Source organism: Gymnoscopelus braueri (assembly GCF_963280865.1).
Source record: "Gymnoscopelus braueri genome assembly, chromosome: 16".
Lineage (NCBI taxonomy): Eukaryota > Metazoa > Chordata > Actinopteri > Myctophiformes > Myctophidae > Gymnoscopelus > Gymnoscopelus braueri.
The window spans coordinates 19,010,302-19,025,800 of record NC_137616.1 but is presented as its reverse complement, the minus strand read 5'-3'; the positions used below and the strand labels follow the sequence as shown (position 1 = coordinate 19,025,800).

At 39.8% G+C, this 15,499-nt stretch overlaps 1 protein-coding gene across 2 annotated transcripts; it reads right to left on the bottom strand.

Moving 5' to 3' along the window:
* Window positions 1-956: 956 nt before the first annotated feature.
* On the bottom strand, window positions 957-10,398 carry LOC308103253 (12-(S)-hydroxy-5,8,10,14-eicosatetraenoic acid receptor-like). 2 transcript variants are annotated; one of them, XR_013934715.1, is made up of 4 exons: window positions 9,819-10,398; window positions 7,858-8,263; window positions 2,014-5,333; window positions 957-1,051 (listed from the first exon to the last, which is right to left on the bottom strand). XR_013934715.1 is itself a non-coding variant. In XM_080453159.1 (3 exons), exons 1-3 carry the CDS (start codon window positions 9,983-9,985, stop codon window positions 4,851-4,853), a joined length of 1,056 nt encoding a protein of 351 aa, XP_080309285.1. In that variant the 5' UTR covers window positions 9,986-10,398; the 3' UTR covers window positions 1,904-4,850. The 2 variants fall into 2 exon arrangements, 1 of the variants encoding a protein (XP_080309285.1); XM_080453159.1 differs by lacking the exon at window positions 957-1,051 and having other exon boundaries at window positions 1,904-5,333.
* Between the last annotated feature and the right edge of the window lie 5,101 nt (window positions 10,399-15,499).

The following is a 15,499-nucleotide window of genomic DNA, read 5'->3' as shown; positions in this document are numbered from 1 at the left end:
TTGATTTAAGAGACAAAGTAATACTCTCTTTATTTGAAGGCACACCAAGTCCACATAGTGATTCAGAAACAATGAACAAAATAAAGTGCCACCGTCAGGACAGTATGTTTAAAAGCTTACAGTGGAAACTCAAAGGCCAAACAATCTTGTAGTCAGAAGCAAATCAGGAAAACCGCACACCCAACACTCTTTGAAGTTATATAGGCTTATTGTGAGAAGTAAAGTAACTTGCGTTACATAAAATAGTAACTGTAATAATATTACTCATTTCCAACAGTAACTAGTTACAATTTTCCATTACTCAAATAAGTAATAATATTAGGTATAATAATAATATATTTTGTTTACAATTCAGTGCTCCCCTTCTTTCGACCCAGTAGATGGCAGCAGAACACCACATTGCAAATGCTTGGGCATCTGTGCTACAGAGTGTTTTTTGCAGGCTATTCTGGAAGTTAACTACACCATTTGTTCACACTGCAGATTTTCAGAAGGAATTTATATTTGGCTTTGGATAAATTAAGAAAATAAGCTCTGTAACAAACAAAGGATAATTATATTAACAGGTTTTGTTCAATAAGATCATCCCCACAAATCAACAGACCTTATACAACCACATACATATATATATATTAACCACACACACTTAATACAAGTTTAATAAAGCACACAATAGCTGAAAAATGCACAGTTTATATATTAACAGGTGTAATGTATGTTGTGAAACTGCCTCTGGCTTATGTTAACCACCAAACCTTATTTTCTGCATAAAGCCCTATGGGACAATACTATTGGAAATCTTGCGACTTCCAGGTTTTAGGACTATAAATTGTAACACTCTATTATCACCTGGCAGGAGGTTCCAGGTCACCTATATCAGGACCCCTGGGTTCGGCAGCAGATGCAGCAGTTCGAGAGGGTTCTACAGGAGCAGAGTAGATTACTGGCTGTATTGGGAACAGGTGAGTACTGCATAAAGTTTACAAAAGCACACACATCCAAATAAATTCAAGGTGCATGGACAGAAGGATAGTCTGCACTCTGGGCAATGCTCCCTTAATCGTTTATTGACCTGGCCTACAAGGTAATTGAATTCTTGTCTCAGTATGATTCTTTGTCTGAGGAAGACCTTGACGCTTCAAAACATCACTTACTTGGTGATATAACCAATACATATTCATTGGAGCATTATCCAGTGACAGGCGGAGTCCTGCCCAGACATCTGCCTCCTACTGTATTTCAGTGTTATAATTATGCAGCAAGGCATTTATATACCTGTCTCACTGCTAGATCTGCACATTAATACGTCTTAATTTTGGTCCAAGAATTTAAGCAATTTTAAAATGCATTTAAACTATCTGAGTGGTGAACATATTATTTACAAGGAGAGAATCATCTCTCCTGTGGGCGTGCCTTCAGATCAGGAAGCAGACCGCGCTTTACCCAATGAAATGTAGTAGGCGGGATTTACATCTGTGCGTTCGCTTCCCACTGGAAACAAACCCAAACTCATTTAACAATAGCGTCCTCGGAGCCGACAAAACCACGGAAAGTTAGTAACATTTTAACTTGTTCTTTCATCATAGAAAAATAAGTGGGCTTATAACCAAAACGATCCATGTTTGGGAGAAATGGTGTTAGTGTTCCGCGGAGAAATATTGTTAGTGGGAATGAAAACATAGGCGCACCACCGGAAGTGGAGGGCTGAGGGCAGACCAAACGCCGGTTTCCAGTCATCGTCTGTCTATTTAATCACTCCCTCCAGAGTCAAATGCAAAAGTGAAAAACACTGGGAGCGCTGTTTTTCCTTTTTATTTGACGATGGGTTCCCAGATTGCACTGTCCGTAATGACTCAACACTGTATACTGAATCATCAATCAATGTGGAATCATCAATTCCACATTCCATGAATCATATTTTATATATATAAATAAATATCTGATACATGGTCAAAGGTCAAGATCAAGAAAGTCAATTATTTGTTGACAAATTTTTAAACATAACTTCTGAACTATTCATCATAGAAGGACGAGGCTTATAGCTTTTACAATTTAGCAGCGCTTTTATCCAGCAACTTAAATGGCATGAACCCTGGTCAACAAACAACAGAGTAAATGGTCACGTAAGTAGAGCACAAAGAAAAACAAGTAAGTGCTACAAAGTAACTAGGATACCAGGTAAACATTAAACCTAGCATCTGTTTAAACATGACATCTAAATAACATTCTTAGCATTTGTGGTTAAGCAAAAAGTATACATATGTCTATCTATCTAAATATCATAATGTGAACAAGTAACCAATATACTGTACATCTGCATAGAATAATTAGCATCTATCAAAACATTCAATCATTCATTCAATCAATCATTTTGACAGTTAGCAGTGTCACCTTTCCTTTTGACTTCAGTTTAATGTGACCTGTGATTGGTGAGCAGCTCTTGTGTGACCTTTCAGATCTACAGTGATATTATATTGTATATAATACAGAGTATATTCACAAACACATACTGTACAGTATCAGTATGTATATAACCAGCAATGCAAGTTCTTTATTGATTTTAACTGATGGCTTGGATCGGTTAGACAGTGTCCGAGTTATGCTAGGTAAAGACAGACAGACAGAGGTCTCGTGAATTTATAGATAGATTCTTATTCTATGTTGTATTTTATGTCTCATGGCAGCAACAGTTTATTTCTTATTGTAGGTCTTGATAGGACTGTAAATCCCTGGTGTTGCTGAGTTACAGTGAGTCATGATGGGATAAGTTTTTATAGGCCCCTCTCCCCCGTAACCACCCCACCATCTATTCTTTTCAATATTAACCAGTGTATATCTTTAACTGTTATCCTCTTGGTAGTGTTAAAGGGACTTTTCCCCCAAAATGTATCCAGCTTTCAGTGTCCTCCATGGTCAGTTTCACGAGAGGTCAGTTTCACGAGAGTCTGTCTGTTATTCATTACTTATTTGGTTGTTTTGTTTTGATCTGAATTCCCAAAAAGCCCAGGTCAATGTACTTGCGGTGTCATTTTAAATATGCAATATTTGCAATATTTTCCTCAGTAACCCTCACTGTAAGGCTTTATTTCAAGCTTTTTCTATTTATTTATTTAGTTTTTATTTTCATATTTCATATTTATATGCTGCATGAAATAAGCGTTCCCTTGATGACAATTAACCCTTATTAACACTGAAGTAATTCAAGACAATTTATAGTTTTGGGATTGTGTGCAGACCACTGACCAACGGCCAACTTTACTTCCTGCTCCCGAGTGAAAATATTATTAAAGCAACATCACAAACATTTGACTCAAATTCACTGCATGAACTGCTTCTCAGTTGTCCAGTTTATTTTGACAAAGTTCAAAGGCACTTCCCCTTGTTTTATTAGATAATTTTAAAACCAAACAGTCTGGTGTAGATCTGATTCCTCTCTGAGTAGATTTTCCCATGGTCTAGACATCTCTGTGATGTTTTCCATCTCTAAAAGGCCTCATTCACACTGGACTTTGAAATTCCATTTTTTTTCCATCAAAGCTTTACTTTGTAGTAAGAAGTCAACCTTTTTTGCTGTGCTGACAAAACTGTAACAACTGTAACCCTAACATTTAAACAGTGCTGTCAACTACAGTAGTTTAATTTTTTTTAAATAAATCTTCAATTGGTTAAAAAATGATTAACCCAAAGAGAAGTGGGTGGATCAACTGCATGGTGTAAGACCAGTTGTCCTCATTGTTTCAGGTGAATGACAACAGATTAACCTTTTGCACTGCAAAAAGGTGTAAAGCCCATAAATTATCACTTATAAAACCTCCAGTGATAATCTGGGCATATAGTAAAATCTCCAGCAGCTTTTAAAAAGCAAAAACTACTCTACATAGTGGAGCAATTGCAAGTTATGAAACAACATGGACTGATGTTGAGTAATAGGAAAATATTGCAGCTGAAATGTTGTTACAAGACAGTAGACAGATCCTGCAGGTTTTTTGCAATTGAACTCACACAAATTATCTTAAATCCCATTGTCTATGTTCATTCATTCCCTACCACATTGACATGCAGCAGCATGGACCAGGTTACTGAGGATGTGTGTTGTTCTATATATGCCCTTTAACCACTCTTTTCACCCTGGCGTCCCAAAAAAAATCATATGTTTTCAAAATAAATAAATAAAATGTTGAAAATAGCATATCTAGAAGCTCACAGCGCATTGCTGTGCTGTGCGGGACCGATAAAATAGGGCTCAAGTGGTTACCTTGCTGTATTAATATTATCCAATCCACTTTATTTATTTTATTGGATTGGATTGTATATTAATATTAGATTAATGCAGATGTAATTAATGTTTATGTATTATTAACAGAAATGCCATTTCACAGACAGTCAGAAAACTCCCTAGGCCTGAGCTTTGAGATAATCCATGCTTAATCTCACTTGAAGCATTGTACTTCAAATTCAGTCAGCCTCCTAAAATTCAAGTAAATTATTATGTAGGCTACTTAAACAAGAAAGTGAAATGTATTTTTGAAGGATGTGATGATGAAATAAGTTGTTTTAAATTGAGTTCATAGATTAGAAATGCACAGATATTGACAAAGATACTTTGGTGACTGAAGCAAAGAAATAAGAAATAAATAATTGATCTTTTACAGCAGCTTTCATAACAGTTGAGCTTTCATAAAAGTCTGAATAATGTGGCCCGTGCTCAATGGCTCTGTACCCTTTGGGAGCATGTTGTCCTTGTAAGTCCCTATTTCTCTTGACCCCTTCTGAAAATAGAACACGTGCTGGGATGGCAAGCCGACCCCCGATGAACCCCCCCCCCCCAAAACAGTGAAAATGAAAGAGAATCACTTATAGTCTATCATCGGCACGGTGACTGGTGTAATTACTGGCGATGTTAATCGAGTTCCTGAGGTTACAGTCGTTGTCGTGGTTCCAGTGAAAAAATCTACACTAAGCTTCCTGCGTATGACGGCGGGGCAGAAGGTGGACAGGTAGGCGTCTTTAAAGCCAGAGTAGCAGAAGCAGTAGACCAGCGGGTCCAGCAGGCAGTCAATGTACGATAGCACCATGAATCCGTCATACACCTGCACCACTACGTTCTCCACATCCTGCCATTCCATTAGCCGCACAAACAGCAGCGCCATCCTGGCCAGCGTGCACGGCAGGAAGCACACAGAGAAGACCAGGATGACAGAGATGACCAGGCACACGGCCCGCTTCAACTTGGTCTTGTCCCCGACAGTCTTCCTCCTCAGGCGGTTGACGATGCGCACCGTGCAATAGATGAGGATGAAGAACGGGATGAGGATCTGCGTGAAGAAGACCACCTGAAAATAAAAATAAAACACAGCCAAAAAAAATCAGATGAGGAAATATTAACAACAATCTAGGCTTTTATTTGTTTTATAAAGTTAGAGTATTTAATAGTCTTTAGCCCTTTTTTATCCCATACATTTCTGTGTTACCACTGCTGTTGTACCCTGCCAGTGTTGGCTGACCTGCCACCGTCCTCCCATTCAGCTGATGGGCGCCACCCCGCCCCGTCCCCGTCCCACTTCCCTCCCCCAAACACGCCCAATTGTGTTTGTAGTGGGCTTTTGGGTGGAAAATAACGTAGAGAATTGAATCTTGGTATTCGCGACTGACATTGACGCATTGACATTCTTCTCACTCACCTGAGGAAGTGTTGCTCTTCTGTTTTTCCTCACTTATCGCAATAATGCACAAGCATCATGGTCATAGGATGTGTTTCAACCACAATTTCTGTTTACTGATGTCTTTACCATTGATCAAAATGCAGATGTATATTGTACGTTGTACTAGACTTCGTATTTGAACTGACTGTGCCTTCCTGTTATTTGAGCTGTTCTGTGTTAAGTGTTACTTTCCCCTCTATTCTCTCTTCCCTATTATTCCTGTAACAGCCATGTTGAGTGCTCACACAAAAAAATACTTTCAACTAACACTTTTACACCTGTAATCATATATGATGTGACAATAAAGTTGATTCTGATTCTGAGATGTCAATTTAGTTAGTTAGTTTTGAAACACTTTGCATGTTAAAAACTTTTTCCTCACACCAACATTCTTCTTGTGAAGCATTATATTTGGGCAAGGCAGTGGGCAGTTTATAGTAACATTAAGCTAAGCTTGTCTGTAAGTCGACTTAGCTACTTTTTAAAACTAAAATGTTGTACTGGAAGTCAATGGAAGTTGAATCCGGCTAAAACCTTGACCAAAAAGTGGAGATGACGAATATTAACTATACTGGCGTCAAAGATGACAATGGCAGTTGAATCCCGCTAAAACCTTGTCCAAAAAGTGGAGATGACGAATATTAACTATACTAGCGTCAAAGATGACTAATGTCAAAGACTGGCCACATGAAGTCAGAGATCTACACTGAATTAGATCCTGTCTTGTTTTTAGAGAATCTCTTAATAATTGTTCTTATGAAGCAGTTTTTTACATGGAACAGAGATCTGACACTTTCATTCCCACTAAAGCTGTGGGTGAATATTTACGTAAATGATACATGGTTGAGAGTGAGGAGATTAATGGAATGAAATAAAAGGTTAATGGACACCGGCTGCTGTTCATACATTACACCAGTATAGAACCTTGCCAGCGGCTTTCAGTGCAATGGGAAAGGGACTTAAGTACTACCATGTATCAGCAGACAAGTGTGTATATTATATGAGCTCAGATGCAGGAGAGCTGTTTGGAAGACCAGGCAAATCAAACCATTGCATCTTTTAGTGTGCTCCTGTTAGCTGAGGGCCTTGAATTATTTTACTCTGAAGAATAACATTTTTTAAAGCAGCGTTTTAGTTAAGGACTCCCATCACTGATTCAAAGAGTCTCAAATTGACTAGAATTTTACCTTGATCTTTTGGATGTAAAGGTTAATCATCTCTTCCGGGAAGCCTACCGATCATTCCCTCAAATTGTCATGACAATCTGCTAATCTCTTCTGAAGTCATCTTGCTAAGAATCAAACACCGAACAAACAGGTTGCAGTACCCTGCCACGTGTTGCTATGGGTAGGATAAACATCTGCCAGGTGTTGCTATGGGTAGGATAAACATCTGTCACGTGTTGCTACGGGTAGGATAAACATCTCTTTCTGTTTCGGTTTATGGCTCACCCTGACAAACACGTTGGTGCAGCATGTTTTTAAATTGAAGTCTTCAGTGGATATTACATAAAGGTATTAGAAGGGAAAAGGCTGGAGCACATGGACCATCTTAACAATTGTAATAGAGTTTAATACGTGCAAACAGACAGACTGATGTTTCGACAGCAAGTGTCTTATTCAGAATGATTCAGCATGGGAAATGGGAAGCTATTTATACCCCTCCCTTCATTATTATATTATAATATATTATATTTTGTATTATATTATATTATATGACTGTGGTTGTGGTAGAAATGGATGGGAAATTGGTCTTTCTCATTCCCCTTCAGCCACCATGCAGGCCTCTATCAACTAAGTGCAGCCTACAGGCCATTATTAATCAAGCAATAATGAAGGGATGGGTATAAATAGCTTCCCATTTCCTCTGCTGAATCATTCTGAAGAAGAGACTTGCAGTCAAAATGTCAGACTGTCTGTTTGCACGTATTCACCTTTATTACAATGTTTAAGATTGTCCGTGTGCTCCAGCCTTTTTCCTTATGATGCTGCTGTGGTCGCTGTCTGAGAGGTACCGGTTCTCATCCTGAAGGTGGGTTTTTAGCATGTGATCTTTCTCAATATTATTAAAGGTGTTTAAAAAAGAAAAATATATAGAAGATGATCTTTTCTTAAGCAAAAACAGTCAATTCAAAAGAAACCAAAGCAATCTGTACCTCTCTGAAGGTGTCAGTGATATCTTGGGGGTCAGTCTCGTACATGCGTCCGTGGCTGTTGCAACACTCGAAGGTCTTCAACATGGTGGGGATGGTGAGAGGTAGCAGGAGGAGCCAGATTAGGATGGAGATCTGAGGGGACTTCTTCATGACCCTGATGAAGTTCCCCCGCCCAAGGTGGACCACGTTGAAGTAGCGGTCGAGGGACATGGCGGTCAGGAAGGCGATGCTGGCTCCTCGGTTGAGGAACAGCATGAAGAGCATGGTCTGGCACACAAATCTATTGCTGCTGCGCCTCACACCATGCTGGAAGTGGTAGGCCTTGGCTGGAAGGCACACGACGAGCAGGAAATCAGCCACCACGATATTGAAGAGGAAGATACTGTTGGTCTTCCAGAACTTGAACCTGAGCAAGAAATAAAAGTGGCATTTAAAACAAAAATCTGTATTTGTTGAATGAAGAGTAGACACTTGTGTATTCTTAATTGGATTTAGATGAGCGCAAAACAATGATTTATATAACCCTTTTTGACCCAACCTGGATGTGTTCATTCATCTGTAGGCACAAATCACAGTCTATGCTCTTGTTACATATTACCTTATGTATCCGGCAATGATAAGCTCAGGGCACAGTATATGTAACGTTTTAACAAAGATGTTTGTGTGGCTGTTGTAAGTCCAACCTTATCCAGAGAGCATTTGATTTGATTTTGATTTGATTTGATTACAGGTCCACATTAGCTGGTGCCATAGCAACCAGCTAGTCTCCCTGGGGTCAACAAAAACACGCATACAAAAACTATTACAGTTAAAAAACATAAATTGCTAATTATAAAAGTTAATTCAGGACTTGATGACACGCAATACATAAACTAACATAAAGAGAAAAAACATGAATTGACACAGTAATCAGAAATGTTGAGGAAAGGTTATTTATGAGTAAAACCAACAAAAACAATTTACTGTGGATGTAGTAGAGGTTTCAAGGCAGGTTCAAGAGAGATAATGACCTATGAATAAAATCTCTTTAAAACATTAGTTCTCTGACCAGGCAGTAGGCCTACAAGAGCTTTACTACTCATGACTGACTTGAACAGTAAAAGTGTGTTGAAAGAATGTACTCTAAGCCAGGAGAGGCAAGCAAGCATGCAGCTCATGTTGGATCTTAGTGAACAACCTAGGACCAACCCTACCGCCCTTTTTTGGACAGCCTAGAGCTTCTTGAGGTCACCTCTTGCAGCAGATGACCAGACCACAGAGAAATAGTCAAGGTGACATAAAACTAAACTTTGAACAATCTGACAGAAGGGGACAAGCAACACATTGAAATACCAATTGTCCTTCTCATCTTTAAAACAATGTAATTGATGTGGTGAGACCAAGATACAGCATCTCTCCAAACATGCCTAATCCTCCATCATTATGATAGAGATCTTTGCAAACTTGGAACAATGATCAAATGCACAGTAAAATCCTCAGTGTTCATTTAATTCAGAGTTTGTACAAATGTAACTGGTCCATTTGGTTACATTTGTGCACTCTCAGTTACAAATGTAGGAGGATTTTACAGTGCATTGGTTAACCACTGCACAATTTGGAACAGATTTTATTCCATTTTTATTGCCCTCCCACAAATTAAGACAATCTGGCAATAACAGGACATTTTCCACGGGGCTTCCTCTAGGCACATGAATTTGTCCTAAGAGATGGTGAATACTGCTGAATTATGAAAGGCGAAAGTTGTGTATACTGTATGTGTGCGCCCCTTTGCTATATCATATGTAATTTATCTCGGGTCACAGTAATAATGTGACATCTATTGTCAAGGCATTAAGGCTTTTATCCATAAAAGATAGGTTCCCTTGTCAAATTACAGTTAAATACCTTAGTTATAACATGCAATGTGAAATGTATGCATATGAGTGGATGTTAAAGTGGGGGGTGAGATGTTGTCCCCAAACCTGAAGAGGAAGATGTAGAGGACCGTGAGGTTGAGAGGCAGGCCCAGCGCAAACTCTCCAATCATCAGCCATGATAGGATCTTATATGTAACAGGATTAGTGGTGTTGCAGTGGTCAGGAGCCGGCGTCATATTTGTTGTCAGCGTTGTATTCCCAGACACATCCATAGTTTTGTTTTGTTTGAATGAGCAAGTCTTTGCCAGGTGTACTGCAGTAATACTATTTCCACAGGCGTTGTAATTGTAGCAGCAGCAGCAGTTCTCAGTGGTAGTAACAGCTGGAAGACCTTTGAGCTACCTCTCACCCAGTGAGTACTTGTTCTTCAGGCAGTGATTTCTCTCCTCACCGAGACGCGTCAAATTCTACAACACCCTTCTGAGAGCCCGATGCTGCTTCTGACCCTCTGTCAAGGCATCCCAGCTTGCACTGTCAAAGCATATTTAGAAAGCATACATTGGATGTAATATATATATACAGTATATGTACTGTAAATATATACACATGTATGGTCACAAAAAGATGATTCCAAATAGTTTAAGAAACAGACCTTTTCTGTCAGTGTGCCTGCTCCCCTGCACACTGAATCTGGCACTGGTCTCTCACACAGAGGAGGCGTTTGAAAATCATTTTAGAGGTGTGGTTTAAATAGAGGGGGCTTATCTCTGTCTGCGATGCTGCAATGACCAAGTCTGTCTGGGCTTTCCACCTCAAACCCTGTCATCTCATGGCAAGTATCGGGGAGGGCCGATAGTCATCTCATCAGCAACGTTTGAGACAGTGATCTAATGACGTGATTCCTGTATGTCACCTCTGTCTTTCAGAGAATTTCATTGCTTTGCTTCCTTGTAGCTGTATTTATTTTTAGGGGGAAATACCGGGTGGAAAATGTGGAATGTCATAATGACCGGCATCATGCCTGAACTTGTCTTTGAGTCAACAAGGTCGGAGGGAAATGGATGGTGGTTCAGAGCCCAAGTATAGAATGACACACTAAACTGTGTTGTAACTTGTAAAATATTTAGTATTTGGTACCAGTTGCTGCATTTTGAGTATGACGACTACATCTTGACCCTCCACTGTGAGTAAGGATGGGGCCTTTTAGGTAACATGCAACACAGTTGAAATATGAGTTTGCTTGTTGGATTAAAATGCGTACTTGTGATATGATGAGAGCCAGCTCGTATGTCAACACCAAATAGAAATGGGAACAAATCTCAAGTAGGCCTAAGCACTCCCACTCGAAAGTTCCCATATACAGGGGGGCCTTGGAGGGGGTTTAATATATATTTGGTCTTTTAAAGCATATTCTTAAGGCGTTTACTGCATTACTAGGCAGTGTATGTATAGCGACAACTGTAATACTAGTGTACTGTATATCTAGCAACAGAGACAGCCAAGATGAAAGAGAGAACCGGAGGCATGCGACTGAGGTCTTGACCCGGATCGGAAGCCATTACATCGTGACTGGCGTTGCCAACCAACTAGTTGAGCCACTAGGGACATTCTAATTCATTCTTAATCTTGATTAGCTATTGGTCGCAGAAATGGTACAGTAGTAATGGACATGACATTCACAGCACCTTGGAATGTATGTTGGAAGTTGTACAGAGAGTTTACTGCATTCTAATATAAACGTTGGAGCAGAACTTTGCTTGCCTTTAGACTTGTGTTGTAATAAGAGGCAACACTTATTTGTGGATACAATCTAACTGCTTAGGTATGTGCTCTAGACTAGTATTTCTCAACCAGGTGCTTGAAGTGGATTTTGACCACAGCAGCCTCATCCTGAGATTCTGACAGATTTCTGATCAAAAGCAGCTTTAAAATAATTGAATATTTTGTTCATGGTTAACACGTCCCAGGGCAAAACCAGTGGGATGCCACTGCTTTAGATGTGTTAACTCACTCATAAGTAACTCCAAAACATCCTTATAAGAGGATTTTCTATAAGTGGATGTATTGTACGATCTAGTACAGTTGGTTAAGTTCCTGCCCAGCACGGTCGAGACAGTGGTTCGATTCCTCCACAGTTTCTCCGGCTTGACCCGGCACTCAGACTTTACCTTACTTTACTTTATTTGTTTATTTACGGGACAGTGCATGTTAATGAACATTCAATACATGTACAATAATTCAATCAATTGAACATGATCTCATGTAAATATACTTGATTTAGCTAGAAGCTCATTTCCATCCATAGTCCCACATATAAAAACATCACAAGAACAACATACAGAAAATACAACATACCATATACAACTGCCTACAAATACATTTTTCAAATACCATACCTAATTTAAGCCTAACTAACAATATAAATACCTACTATAAAGTCTAGTACCTAACAAATAGAATATCTAAAGCCTATTCAGTGTCTCTCTTCCTGTGGATAAATTCACACACTGGCAGAGTAGCCAATCCATGTAGACACTTATAGACAAAGCAGAGACTTTTAAAAGCCTTAAAATTATCACAAAAAAAAAATTGATGGTGGTATGATGGTATGAGTTTGGTTTATTGTAGACCTTGATGGTTCTCTTGAAAAGTTGTTCAATTGGTTGCCAAAACTGTGGCACCAGCAAACGACCAGTTTGTGAAACAATATTCAATGTGTGATAAATTCATGCAGTGGAGATATATTTTAGCAGCAGCGGTTGTCAAGAAGGGCTTAAATGTACTACGCCATTTGTTTAACATTTTGCAGATTGAATTTGACTGTACAAACACAGTAAGCCATGTTCGCGGCTGGGAAACTGGCAGAGAAGGGTGACCTCTGTTGCTGCACTAGTGCACTGGCACCTGTTCATCAATCCAAAGTTATTCTGAGTGACCTTTACCCTATGATTACATTTTTCTATCCTGCTAGGAGTGGTCTATTTCCAGGATGACAATGCCCCATTGCTGGTCACTAAGAGCTTCAGGCGCTGTTGAATGACTAAAGTCTAAAAGGGAATAGTAGTGCACTCACATTTTTGTTTATTACTATTGGGAGCCAACCCAAGGCACAGCCAGGAAGGGAAAGAGGCGCACTACCTACCTAATATAAAAAAATACGTTTGCAAAAATCGGCTCCCTGGTGACGCTATAATAGGGAAATGTTGAAAGGGTGGCATTTGTTCCTCAACGTAGTGCGAATGCGTGTGTAAAGTTTCACCGCATTCGGACTCTGCGTTCATGATTTGCAGCATTTTGTTCAAAAAGGGGCCCCTCCTGCAAACTTTAGATGTCAATCTTAGCCAATCAGGATGGAATATGAAAAATCAAACAGATCCGTCGTGATCACATGACTATAGATTTGTACAGATTTGCGTTAAATTTGGATAAAATCTGAAGGAGTAATATCCAATAATGTGTTTTACATAAGTCGGCGCTATAAAAGGCAGATGTGAAAAATGCAGGGCAAAGGTTTTTCCTTGGCCTCTATATATTTAAAAATGTTCAAGTGGCATTTCTTCCTGGGCCTAGTGAGAATGTGCGTGCAAGATTTCACGGAAATTGCATGCTGTGTTCATGATTTGAGGCTTTTGTTCAAAACAGAGCACTCCTGCAAACTTTGGAAGCCATTCTTAGCCAATCAAGATGGAATATGAAAAATCTGAAAAACCTGTTTCGTTTAATGACTATAGAGATACTGTTTACCGATTTGCGTGATGTTTGGATAAAAGTACTGTCAAAAAAATTGTTTGCAAAAAGCAGCCTCCTGGCGCAGCTATAACAGGCCCATGTGAAACATTTGGGGCAGAGGTTCTGCTCTGGCATCCAGTGCCAGGGGGTGTGTGTGCACAGTTTCGCTACCATCAAGCAAACAGTGCTGGAGATTAGCTGTTCACACTTCACAGACGGAGCGGACAGACAGGGTGCAAAACATAGTCTCGGCCAGGCCTTTCGGCCTGGCAGAGACAAAAAAAATCTTGAGAGATTACAGCAGAGCTAACAACACGCAGAGCTCAAGCCCCTGATGCTGGATAGAAGGGTGTGGAGGGTAGAAATTCAGGAGTCCCGAGTCGGTGTTGGCTAGTCCGCACTCGCGCATCGAAATGCATGTTTATTGCTCAGGAACTATTGTTAGGCACCAGGGAGGGTGATGATAATATTCACGTACCAGTAGACATATCAGTCTACATGTTTAAGTTTTTTGCACCCATCGTAGACTGCGCTGAGCACTGTTAGCTGTAAATAGAAGTCTGTCCAACCTCTTATAAGACTTTGAGCAATTGAACAATGGTTTCCTGGGCAGCGGCTATGTTTTCATCTTTCATATTTTGTCTTTCCACCCACGCGCTTTTGAAATAGAACGTCTGATTTCACAATGTTCTACATGTACTCGCCCTCTCCTCCTGTTGGTCTATTTTGCCTAATGCCTTCTTCTTGTTTTCCATCCTTCCCTGTCTAATTTATTCTCAACCAAAATAACTGACTTTGAGTTGAAAACTTGTTAATTGTCTCCGCCAGGCCGTAAGGCATGGCGAGAGAGTATGTTTTCCACCCCATCCGTCCGTCCGTGTGTCCGTCCGTCCGTGTGTGTGTCCGTCCGTCCGTCTGTGACCAGCTAATCTCTGCCACCGTTGGCTTGATCACAGCGCCACTGTGCACACACACTCCCTGGATGCCAATTCAGAACCTCTGCCCCACATTTTTCACATGGGCCTGTTATAGCGCCACCAGGAAGCCGCTTTTTGCAAAACACATTTTTTAAGAGAACTCCTACAGATTTTGTCCAAACGTCACGCAAATCGGTACACAGTATCTCTATAGTCATTAAACGAAATGGGTCTTTCAGATTTTTCATATTCCATCCTGATTGGCTAAAAATGGCTTCCAAAGTTTGCAGGAGTGCTCTGTTTTAAACAAAATGCCTCAAATTATGAACACAGCATGCAATTTCCGTGACATTTTGCACGCACATTCTCAGAATTTCTCACTAGGCAGAGGAAGAAATGCCACTTGAAAATGTTCAAATCAGTCTCATGGTGACGCTATTACACGCCGATTCGTGTTTTTATCTATAACTGCACTGATCTGTGTACAACTTTGTATGCACACTCGTTGAGGAACAAATGCCACCCTTTTAACATTGGCCTGTTATAGCGCCGCAGGAGGTCTAATATAGCAAAACTGGAAATGAAACTGAAACTGAAACGAAAATGCATTTTCTGTTTAATAAAGAGGTGGAGAGACATGGAGACTCCTAATACTGAACAAACACTCTATAGCAATGAGTACTATCAGAATATAGAGCTATTTAACACTTATTTTAACCAAAGCAAATCACTTACCCTACCTTTAAATAATCCCATATTATGGGATTATTCAAGCATTGATGATCATGGTTAGAAATTAATTTGATTAATTTTGTTTTCAGGGGTTTATAAACATTTAACCAACGAAAGGTAACCCATTAAAACAGGGACAGCACAAAGACTGGAGTACAACAGCTGTGCATGAATCTGTCTTGGTTTCAGTGGTGCATGGCACAGCATGACTTTTTAATGTTTTTTTAAGCAACCGGAAGTCGCTATCACTCCAACATGGCGGAGGCAGAGGGAGCTGGATGTTATAATGGGACTTAATGGGAGTGTCGTCTGTTGTTCTGGAATCTCTTTGGATAAGGTCGGTGTTATGCAGCCTGCCATGTTTTTACACTGCTGTAGTTTTTCACCTGAAGTGGAAAACAAACTACA

Excerpts from the sequence above, each read along its gene's own strand:
- LOC308103253 (XM_080453159.1), bottom strand. The coding sequence starts at position 9,985 with ATGGATGTGTCTGGGAATACAACGCTGACAACAAATATGACGCCGGCT. Across the intron at positions 8,264-9,818 it reads CTCTACATCTTCCTCTTCAG|GTTCAAGTTCTGGAAGACCA; the intron begins GTTTGGGGACAA and ends TTTCTTGCTCAG. Across the intron at positions 5,334-7,857 it reads TCACTGACACCTTCAGAGAG|GTGGTCTTCTTCACGCAGAT; the intron begins GTACAGATTGCT and ends TTTTATTTTCAG.